At 40.7% G+C, this 12147-nt stretch overlaps 1 protein-coding gene and 1 long non-coding RNA gene across 2 annotated transcripts; one reads left to right on the top strand and one right to left on the bottom strand.

Moving 5' to 3' along the window:
* Nucleotides 1-52: 52 nt before the first annotated feature.
* On the bottom strand, nt 53-4058 carry LOC109892499 (uncharacterized). Its single transcript, XR_002255630.2, has 4 exons — nt 2073-4058; nt 1898-1988; nt 1471-1568; nt 53-625 (listed from the first exon to the last, which is right to left on the bottom strand). It is a non-coding gene; the product is annotated as an uncharacterized LOC109892499 (long non-coding RNA).
* On the top strand, nt 4021-8850 carry LOC109892497 (glycolipid transfer protein). The gene is made up of 5 exons (XM_020485068.2): nt 4021-4282; nt 5214-5272; nt 5378-5511; nt 5677-5827; nt 6067-8850. The coding sequence occupies exons 1-5, from the start codon at nt 4180-4182 to the stop codon at nt 6247-6249; spliced, it is 630 nt and encodes a 209-aa protein (XP_020340657.1). The 5' UTR covers nt 4021-4179; the 3' UTR covers nt 6250-8850.
* Nucleotides 8851-12147: the final 3297 nt, after the last annotated feature.

Genomic DNA, 12147 nt, shown 5'->3' with positions numbered 1-12147 from the left:
ACCTTGACTATTATGCTACACAGTTTGTGTGCTGTGGTGTGGCCGAGGTACCAGTCTGTTTACCTTCACACATTCCACTTGTACTCTGTGTCATATGCCAAAGATAAGATGTTTAGCATGACGAGGAGTGAAATGATAGCTAAACAGACTGGTACCTTGACTAGTTGTGTTCGCCTAGCCGAGGGCCAATTTTCTTATATTTTTTTATTTACATAATTTTTTAAAATTCAATTTTCCTTGAGCGGATGTTCGGGGGGCAGGAACATAGTTAGAAATCATTTGTACATTGCAAATTGACCACAAGAATCCCAAACAGATGTAGTATTTGACCAAAATTATCTTAACTTGATTGCTAACATGCACAACTTTGGGGATTGTATTAACTGTGTAATTAATGAAATACTATAAGGTGTTTTTTCCATTCAGGAAAGCTATGTCGAGTACATTTTGCTCCATCGCCTCCACATCCTGGATAGTATTCATAGGGAAATCATCCCCCTTGGGTAGTACTGCTGTCGCTGTTACTACTGTCAGGTTGACTCTTCTTCATCCATGTCTGAGTCCGTCTGCAGATCAGAAATCTCCTCTACCTTTTTAAGTTTGATCCGAGTCTGTTCATAGGTTGCTGTGAAAAGAAAAACATTACGTATTTAGGCTGCTGATCTAGTGCAACATGTTGGTCTTTATGGTCATCTTAGCTGGTACCTAGTGGGGTTAACCTTTTGGGCCAGACATGGACAAACCCATGTGGGCTACAAAATGAGTCCCTATGGCAGCATTTACACAGGCAGCCCAATTCTGATGATCTTTTCCACTAATCAGATCAGCTCTTTTGCCAATAATTGGGTAAAAGATCAGAATTGGTTGCCTGTGTAAATGTAGCCAAATGGACCTTTACCATTTGAATGGGCTCTAGTTGACATACAGTAACCTTAATCGCTTTTCATTTGAAAATATTTATATTTTTTGACCAGTCAGATGTCAGAATAAATTCAAGATCATGTCATTTAAATGTATCTGGTCAGTCTGTTCAAACAAGCTGAGTTTCGCCAGCTCAATAATTGAACATGGTATTTATTTTATTTCAGTTAGTATAGGAGGCAAAGTTTCAAATTTCAGTTTCATTTGGGTTAGTTTAAGTTTTTATTTTACGAAATCTTTATATATTAAATCTTATAATTCCTCCAAAAATACTTGAATCCTTAAATCGGTTCTACTCAAGTTTGTTCGATTCCACTCAAAAAAATCCCCAACATATTACAGCATGTGAATCTCAAATCATTTCCCAAGCAATTCCTGAACAATTCATCAGCTTTCTGCAACCAAAATGGCAGCCATCATATTAACCCTTCATGTGGAATACACATCGTCAGTCACAGGCTCCATTAGGAAATGTGTTGATGATGTACCCACAATAACAATCTGGACATACCCCAACCAAAAACCCTGGATTAATGGAGATATCCTTACAATGCTGAGAGCCAGTACTGCAGCATTCATGTCAGCAGAACGAACCCTGATGACTCTGGCACGCGACGCAACGCATACAAGGCAAGCAGGTAGGAACTCTGCAAAAAATTAAAAATTCATTAGGGAAGCAAAAACACAATACAGACTCAAACTTGAATTTATGTTCTCAGACTTGCAGACTTGCATTGCATTTGGCAAGGACTACAGACTATCACAGAATACAAAGGCAAATCCAACTGCGGTGCCCACCTAAGCCTCCCTCCCAGACGAGTTTAACCCATTCTATGCTCGCTTCAATGCAGACAACCGAGCCAAACAGGAAGAGTCTTGCTGCTTTGGACGACCGGGTGCTTTCATTTTCCGAGGCTGACGTTAGGAAAACTCTGAAGAGTGAACACTCACAAAGCCGTAGGCCCAGATAGCATACCTGGCCACGTCCTCAGAGTGTGTGTTAACCAGCTTGCGGGCGTCTTCTTGCACATCTTCAATCTGTCCCTGTCCCAGGCTGCAGTCCCCACCTGCTTTAAGGAGACAACCATCATCCCAGTGCCCAAGAAAAACAAGGTGACATGCCCAAATGACTATTGCCCCATGGCGCTCACCTCAGTCATCGTGAAGGCTTCGGGAGGCTGTTCATGGCCCACATCAAGGCCAGCATACCAGGCACACTGTACCCACTCTTGAATCAATATGTATTTAACCCCTTTGTTATGGCAAGCCTAAATAAGTTCACGAGTAAAAATGTTCTTAACAAGTAACGAAAGTTGCATGGACTCACTCTGTGTGCAATAATAGTGTTTAACATGATTTTTGAATGACTCTGTATCCCACACATACAATTATCTGTACAGTCCCTCAGTCGAGATTCAACCACAAGTACCAGGGAGGTTTTCCAATGCCTCACAAAGAAGCACACCTATTGGTAGATGGGTAAAAAAAAAGAAGCAGACATTGAATATTCCTTTGAGCATGGTGAAGTTATTAATTACACTTTGGATGGTGTATCAATACACCCAGTCACTACAAAGATACAGGTGTCCTTGCCGCGATCCACATAAACAGGACTTCGGTAGAGAGAGTTTTAAGTTCTTAGGCATCCACATCACCAAGGACTTGTCAGGGACTAACAAAATCACACTCTTGTCAAGAGGGCGCAACAGCGTCTCTACTTTCTAAGATGCCTGAAGAAATGCGGCCTGGTACTGGAATTTCTCCATCCATGACCGCAAGGCCCTCCAACGGTTGATGAAGATGGCCCAGTACATCATTGGGACATTACACCCACCCATCCAGCACATCTACATGAAACGGTGTCTGAGGAAGGCACTCAGCATCATCAAGGACCCCACACAAGCCAGTCAGGCAGATGGTATCCGAGCATTAGGTCTGATATCAACAGTTTTCTATTTACAAGCCATCAGACTGTTGAACACTTGAAATGGACTGACCACCTGCTCTGATTCTCTGCCCCTTAACACACATGTACTCGCTCATGCACACACCCACATTACACTACCGTTCAAAAGTTTGGGGTCACTTAGAAATGTCCTTGTTTTTGAAAGAAAAGCATATTTTTCGTCCATTAAAATAACATTAAATTAATCAGAAATACATTGTAGACATTGTTAATGTTGTAAATTACTATTGTAGCTGGAAACGGCTGAATTTTAATGGAATATCTACATAGGCGTACAGAGGCCCTTTATCAACAACCATCCCGTCTGTGTTCTAATGGTACGTTGTGTTAGCTAATCCAAGTTTTTCATTTTAAAAGGCTAATTGATCATTAGAAAACCCTTTTACAATTATGTTAGCACAGCTGAAAGCTGTTGTTCTGATTAAAGAAGCAATAAAACTGGCCTTCTTTAGACTAGTTGAGTATCTGGAGCATCAGCATTTGTGGGTTTGATTACAGGCTCAAAATGGCCAGAAGCAAAGACCTTTCTTCTGAATCTCGCCAGTCTATTCTTGTTCTGAGAAATTAAGGCTGTTCCATGCGAGAAATTGGCAAGAAACTGAAGATCTCGTACAACACTGTACAACGCTGCAAACTGGCTCTAACCAGAATAGAAAGAGGAGTGGGAGGCCCCGGTGTACAACTGAGCAAGAGGACAAGTACATTAGAGTGTCTAGTTTGAGAAACAGATGCCTCACAAGTCCTCAATTGGCAGCTTCATTAAATAGTACCCGCAAAACACCCGTCTCAACGTCAAAAGTGAAGAGGCGACTCCGGGATGAAAATGAAATTAACACATAGGCCTTTCTCTCTGTCCATTATCCCGTAATATATAAAATGATGTAGAATTGCACGACATTTTTATAAAATGCTATTTTTCCCGGACCTGCAAATATGATGATAGATTCATGCAATGCTTTTACTATAAATTAGATCTTTACACTACTACTCTTAGTACAACGAATAACCGTTTTTAAAACTGCATATGTAAGGCTTGCTCAGTCCAAGAAGGTAGAATGTTTCATTTCTAGCGTATCTCACGCAAACATTTTTTCTTTCACTTTCTAACACCTGTTGATGACGTGAAACGATCAGGGCGCGCCCCCTGCCAAGTCAGTGAGCCTTGCCAGAGTATACAGTTGCCTTGCCGTAGGCGTAGAAGACAGTGAACACGGAAGACAGTTCCGGGTTTATTATTCACAGACAGCAGTCGTTATCATTCTGTAGTTAGTCACATACCATTTCAGAAAACGATGTCACTTTTAATGGATAACCAATTTGGAGAACTTCCAGTCGACAAATCAGTGGATACAAAGTTCTTTCTGGAGTCAGTGGCATATCTTCCGCTTTTTTTTGGTGAGTACAGAAGTACACCTGAACGGTCGGTAGACGACCTGTAGCCTATCACATTCATTGGTCTTCATGAAACTGGAGAGGGGCTCAAGTTGTCTCACAGTCACCGATACCTTAGAAAATGCCGTCACTTCATTTTCTTTTTGTTTCACTTTTCACGATTGTCTTCCCCTATAACAACATTTAGAAATAGACTGAACTAAATGAAAAACAATCAACTTAAATGTGTATTTAGTCTAAGAAACCAACACAGGTTTGACTAAGTTGGCTAGACAGTGCCATTGACCTTGTTGAATAAATAACATATGACGTTGAGTAAGTACAGCGCCGTTATAATCGCTTTGTTAACGACAGAGTTGCATAAAGATGACCATCACCCAACCGAATAGAGTAGGCCTACCATAATAACCTGTTATTACATTTTGAATGATCCGCAAATAAACTCTTTGTGGGTGGCTCAATCATAGGCTCATTTTGAGATTTAAATGCGCTAGTAGTGTCTGTGTGGTAACAACCTTCCACGATGTTGTTTTTACATATTGGAAATGTCAAGGAATAGTCTTAACATAAAGTGTAATAATCTGATTTTAAAACAGAGGAAGTATTGAGGTGGTGAAACCAAAGTGCAAGAGGGGCCATGTGAATTAGTATGCAGCTGCTGTAGCTCTTCTCTCTCTCCTCCCACACTGCCTGCTGCATTGGCCTCCTTGTGACTTTAGACTTGAATGGACCCTTTTCTCTATTGATTGCCCAACAAGAAACTTTCATATAATTCACATAAGCATTGTGGGAGAATAAGTGTCATTTCTATTCTATTCTTTCCTTCCCCAAGGATGTTTCTCCGGCTATATCCAAGATGCTGTGTCTGCATTTACTCATAACTGCTTGGTTGCATTTCAATCCAATGTTTTGTCCCTCTCTTTCTTCTTTCCAGACTGCCTGGGGTCAAAAGTATTTGTTCCTATCAAATCAGACATCAGTGGCAATATAACAGTAAGTATATTTTCCACACCCTCTAATTGTGCCTTGAAATAAGAGTAACCCTACAGCAACAAATGCCTACGTCTATACATTTTGTTGGTAATAATTTCCTTCCAGAAAATCAGAAGTGTGTATGACAAGGACCCTGCCAAGTATGCAACACTACAGCAGATAGTGGAGTCAGAGAAGGAGGCATATGGCACAGAGTGGCCCAAAGTGGGAGCCACCTTGGCCCTGATGTGGCTGAAGAGGTGAGCTCAGATTCATTTCACCTGAATGTGTTTAAGGCTGTGTTTACAGTGGGCTGACTAGAGGCTGTGAAATGGTGTTCTTATTTCTAGATAGAGATCTGCACGTCATGAATAATGTTGTGACTGAAATCAAATGAGTTAAGCTGATTGTCCTCTCTCCCGCAGAGGCCTCCGTTTCATCCAGATCCTGCTTCAGAGCTTGGCAGATGGAGAGAAAGATGAGAACAACCCTAACCTCATCCGTGTCAACATCACCAAAGCCTACGACCAGGCCCTGAAGAAATACCACGGCTGGCTAGTGCAGAAGATCTTTAAGGTGAGACCATGTGACTACAGTCATGTGGTAGCATAGTCTTGACCTCCTAGCCTTTTACTTGTGACTTGGTGTTCTACTTAACCCTGGTTCTCAAGCACCTCTGAATGTATTGATTTCATATTGAACTTAATTTCTACATGTAATAACTGAAAACGACGGATTGAATTTGAATGTAGATGAACTGCCCAGCCAAGGTGTAGTAACTATGTAACAACTGGATTTCTCTTTGTCCCCTCCAGGCGGCATTGCTTGCAGCACCCTATAAGTCAGACTTTATAAAGGCCCTGTCAAAAGGTCAAGAGGTTAGAGAGGAGGACTGCATGGCTAGTGTACGCCAGTTCCTCATCAATTACACGGCCACAGTGGATGCAATCTATGAGATGTACACAACGCTGAATGCAGAGCTGGACTATAGTGTTTGATGTCCCCCATACTGGACCACAGCAGCATCCTGCGTGTTATTTTCTTTCAGTCTTCTATTTTTCATCCTTTCTCTCAGGTTATGGAACTTTCCAGCTTATGAGGATTGAGGACTTTATTTCAATGACGCTGTTTTTATTCGTATCACCATTTGTATGATTAATTTCATGTCCCTCCTTTTAAGTCCCTCCCTACTGAATGTTGACGGTTTGGCCCCAGGTGAGTTGCTACTGGATGGAAAGTGGCATATTCCGTGTTGAGTCTGTTATAAATTCAAGAAATGTAAAAATTGCAGGAATGTTACAGGTCTAGCACAACTCTTGTTGTGTAAGCCCATTAAGCGGTCTGCTGCAGTTACACATGATCCACCATCAGGTAAGAGACATTTAGAAGTGATACCCAGAGAGCTGGTCAGTGTTATTCTAGTACTGTATCTCTCTCTGTGGGAGGGAAGAGTGTATCTGCTGATGATACAAGACTCATGAAATCCCTACTGTAACTCTACCCTGAAACGTGAGATAGTACCCTCACTGCCCTGTAGCTAGGGGAAGAGTTAACTACCCCGTGCCTTTAGAGATTATAACCAGCATTAGTGGTTTTAATGCTTAGTGCTGTCTGTTGTGTGATGTTTTGTTTGTGGCTTCTGCATGTTTGTTTGAACAACTGAATCTTTAGTTGAGTAGGGTTGCACTTCCTTCATGTCTTTTTGAAATACATATTTTCAATCCATTCAATTTGTTCGACACATTTAGCATTTAACATTTTAGCCATTTAGCAGATGCTCTTATCCAGAGGGATTAACAGTTAGTGTATTAATCTTAAGGTAGCTAAGAGCGACAACTACATCTCACAGTCATAGTAAGCAAAAAATAAATAGTAGCTATCAGCAAATGCAGTACTAGACAATGCCAAACAGTATTTGGCACATACATTTACATGTCAGTTTCATTCACTATTGGGGTGTTGCACTTCATGTGATTTTGAAAGCTTGCTGTAATAGCAACATTTTATTTGACTTCAGAAAGTGTATTGTTTCTGAAATAGTACTGTATTTCCTAATTGTTGGAACAACATTTATTGGCTCAAATCAGTTCAAAGAGCATGGTCAATGCAATCTAATTATTTATTTGTGAGATACATGCTTGTGTTTGTCCTGTATGTATACCTGGAATATGATTATGTGCATTGATAACATTGAAGTGATTTTTTAGGTCAATCACGACCAAAACATCCCACCACCTGAACAGCTTCTTCCCCCATGCCGTGGCCCTTACCAACCGGTCACAATGATCTCCTCATTCAAGGACTAGGCACTGTTTACTATTCATCTAAGGACGATGCACCCTGCACTTTCATAAAACTGCACATTACTCCCAGTGTGGTCATCTGCTGCAATAGCCAATCTGTGACAAGGATCGATGAGTTGTGACTTCCGATATGCCATTCTGCACACCACTGTTGTACTGCACCATTATTTGTATTTGTGGACCGCCTGTTAGTTTGCACAATTCTTGCCATTCTCCTTCGACCTCACTCATCCACGAGCTGTTATCGTGCACCATTGCGCGCATGTTGATTTTGTCCCCCCCACACCATACGTGTTCAGGACACACTCTGAACCAACAATATTAATTTGGGGACAGGTCGAAAAGCATTAAACATTTATGGAAATTTAGCTAGCTAGCATGCTGTTGCTAGCTAATTTGTCCTGGGGTATAAACATTGGGGTTTTATTTTACCTGAAATGCACAAGGTCCTCTATTATGACAATTAATCCACAGATAAAAGGGTAAAAGTTTGTTTTCTAGTAATCTCTCCTCCTTCAGACTTCTTCTTTGGACTTAATACTGTATGGCAGTTGGCAACCAACTTTAAGGTACATTACCACAACCAACTGGACTGGAGTGTAAACCTCAGTTCACCTGTCAATCACCCACATGGGTATATGCTCTTAAAAACCAATGAGGAGATGGCATGTGGGTATATGCTCCTAAAAACCAATGAGGAGATGGGAGAGGCAGGACTTGCAGCACATCAAGCGTCACAAATAGAACTAAGTTCTATTTTAACACTTGGCTACACAGACGCTCGTTGACACCCGTGAGCAGTGTGGGTGCAATGATTGAATGACATTTATTTTGCAACGCTTGCGGTCCGATCAGCATGTAAGTCGCTTAGGTCACTTGTTTTGCCCATTGTAACGTTCAATCGAACAGTAACTGAATGCCTCGATGCCTGTCTGCTTGCTTTATATACTAGCAAGCCACGGCCATGTGACTCACTCTGTAGGAGCGATCCATTTTTGTGAACAGGCCGGTGAGTGTATATTTCCCTTATAGCATATCATCCCGTAAATTGATTTATTCATACATCTATACATGTACAATTCTTAATGTAGCTTATAGTGTAATCTGTCGTTTTTAGCGTGGTGTTCATTGTCTACATACTGTATGTGGATTGTGTAAATTCTGTGTCTATATAGCTTGTCCGTATATTCTGTTTGTCTGTATATTCTGTTTATTGTGGCAGCACCATTTCACAGAGTCAAAGTCCTGTACATGCTAATGTATTTGGCTAATAAAGGTGATTCTGATTTCACTGAATAATCTGTAGATTTCTATATACATATTGCATTTTTAAGATTTAAGGGGGTTCTGTGTATTGAGTCACGTTAGTGTCTTTCATCACTTTATACTTAAACCAGCTACTGCCTCTATCCGTCATAAGAAGCAATTCACTTGTCAACCTCATGGAGGAGACATTTAGTAAATGTTAATTCATTGATTGTGACCTTCTCATGGGATGCAGTTGCAACTTTTATCCAAAAGCGTTCACCTGTTTGTTTACACGCAACAAAACTACTATGTAGTTATAAGAAATAAAATAGTTAGATACTTAGACAAATGTCACACAATGGTACAATAAAACACATTGCAGACCACTAAAATAGAATTGATACAAAACATTCATAGTCAATCATGGTACATATCAGTTATAATACATGATGTAATCTAAACAAAAATTTACAATTTTGTTACCTGATAAAATATATTTTCTTTCATTATTTTCATCTAGACTGTTAAAATGATCATTTTGGCTGGACAGTTGATGGAAAAAGATCATCCCTAATGTCATTGTATAACCTGTAAAGTACTGTATGTATGCGCTGTAGATAAAGGGGCATAAAATACTGGAACACTTTCATACTCCACATTTACTCTGCATCTTTATTTCCAATAGCATTATGCAGTCAAGATACTCTAATGAGATCTTTCCTTTTTCACCAATCCCATTTGACCAATACTTTCCCCCTATTCCACTGACTCTCATCCCCGTTTCCTTCCCTTTCCCCTTCTTCCTCCATGATCTCCCCTCTCTCGCTGTCCCTGAGGGACTCTGGTGGTGCTAGAGGATAGAGTGGCTCCTGTCCCTCTGATCTTGTGCTGTTCAGGGCGAACAGGCCCTATAATCCTGCAGGTTTATCAGCACAGCTGCCTCAGGTTCAGCCAGGAACCAGGGCAGACAGGGAGGAACTGGACGGGAAGCCCCAAAGCAAGGCAGACAAAACACAAGAGACTAGGGCCTCACTAACAGCTCCACCTTTTCAACAGGCCTACTCAACACCTAAACACTTTGAAGAAACAGCTTAATCAACAGCCCCTATTTCCAGCAGGGGTGCCAAACATGCAGCCCCCAATCTGATTTATTGCGACCCCCATTTGTGCACCTAACATGTATGAATAAAATAAAATAAAAATCCAATGAGATGTTATTTGTCACATGCTTCGTAAACATGCTTCGACTAACAGTGAAATGATTACTTACGGCTCCTTTTCCAACAATGCAGAGTTAAAGATATAAAACAGAAATAGTGACACAAGGAAAAAAATACACAGTGAATAACAAGTAAAAATAACATTGCTATAGACAGGGAGTACTAGTGCAGAGTTGATGTGCAGGAGTACGAGGTAAATTAAGGGACCTACAGTTGAAGTCGGAAGTTAACATTTATTGAGTGTATGTAAACTTCTGACCCACTGGGAATGTGATGAATGAAAAGCTGAAATTATTTTCTCTACTATTATTCTGAAATGTCACATTCTTAAAAATAAAGTGGTGATCCTAACTGACCTAAGATAGGGATTTTTTTACAAGGATTAAAAGTCGGGAATTGAGAAAAACGGAGTTTAAATGTACTTGGCTAAGGTGTATGTAAACTTCAGACTTCAACTGTACACACACACACACACACACACACACACACACACACACACACACACACACACATACACACACACACACACACACCTCTTTAAAGGATGCACTAGCTCCAAGCTACCCCACACCGTTGGAGCCATTCTGTAATAAAAGCTACTAAATAGAATAGAATCACCCTTTCAAATAATAACAAAAAAGCATCCAGTTTCAACAGCCAACAGTAAATCCTTAGGCAGCGATGCTATAATCATGTAATAGACATGCCGTTTCAATGATTAAATATATATATATATATATATATATATATATATATATATATATATATCACACACAGTGCCAGTCAAGAGTTAGGACACCTACTCATTCAAGGGTTAGTGTTCATTTTTACTATGTTCTACATTGTAGAATAATAGTGAAGACAACACAACTATGAAATTACACACATGGAGTCATGTAGTAACCAAAAAAGTGCCAAACAAATCAAAATATATTTAATATTTGAGATTCTTCAAAAGTAGCCATCATTTGCCTTGACAGTTTTGTACACTTTTGGTATTCTCTCAACCAGCTTCATGAGGTAGTCACCTGGAATGCATTTCAATTAGCAGAGGGAGCACCACCCTATCCAAAACGACGGGACAGTAGTGGAGAGGGTGGAAAGTTTTAAGTTCCTCGGCTTACACATCACGGACAAACTGAATTGGTCCACCCACACAGACAGCGTGGTGAAGAAGGCGCAGCAGCGCCTCTTCAACCTCAGGAGGCTGAAGAAATTCAGCTTGTCACCAAAAGCACTCACAAACTTTTACAGATGCACAATCGAGAGCATCCTGTCGGGCTGTATCACCGCCTGGTACGGCAACTGCTCCGCCCACAACCGTAAGGCTCTCCAGAGGGTAGTGAGGTCTGCACAACGCATCACCGGGGGCAAACTACCTGCCCTCCAGGACACCTACACCACTCGATGTCACAGGAAAGCCAAAAAGATCATCAAGGACAACAACCACCCGAGCCACTGCCTGTTCACCAACGCTATCATCCAGAAGGCGAGTTCAGTACAGGTGCATCAAAGCAGGGACCGAGAGACTGAAATACAGCTTCTATCAAGGCCATCAGACTGTTAAACAGCCACCACTAACATTGAGTGGCTGCTGCCAACATACTGACTCAACTCCAGCCACTTTAATAATGGAAAAATGTATGGAAAAAAATGTATCACTAGCCACTTTAAACAATGCCACTTAATATAATGTTTACATACCCTACATGACTCATCTCATATGTATATACTGTACTCGATACCATCTACTGCATCTTGCCTATGCCGTTCTTTACCATCACTGATTCATATATCTTTATGTACATATTCTTCATCCCTTTACACTTGTGTGTATAAGGTAGTAGTTGTGGAATTGTTAGGTTAGATAACTCGTTGGTTATTACTGCATTGTCGGACCTAGAAGCACAAGCATTTCGCTACACTCGCATTAACATCTGCTAACCATGTGTATGTCATGTGTATGACAAATAAAATTTGATTTGATTTGAATTAACAGATGTCCCTTGTTAAAAGTTCATTTGTGGAATTTCTTTCCTTCTTAATGCGTTTCAGCCAATCAGTTGTGCTGTAACAAGGTAGGGGTGGTATACAGAAGATGGCCCTATTCGGTAAAAGACCAAGT

Source organism: Oncorhynchus kisutch, linkage group LG6, assembly GCF_002021735.2.
Source record: "Oncorhynchus kisutch isolate 150728-3 linkage group LG6, Okis_V2, whole genome shotgun sequence".
In the NCBI taxonomy this organism is placed as follows: Eukaryota; Metazoa; Chordata; class Actinopteri; order Salmoniformes; family Salmonidae; genus Oncorhynchus; species Oncorhynchus kisutch.
Note: the sequence above shows the minus strand (reverse complement) of the source record. Positions and strands in the feature narration are given on the sequence as shown.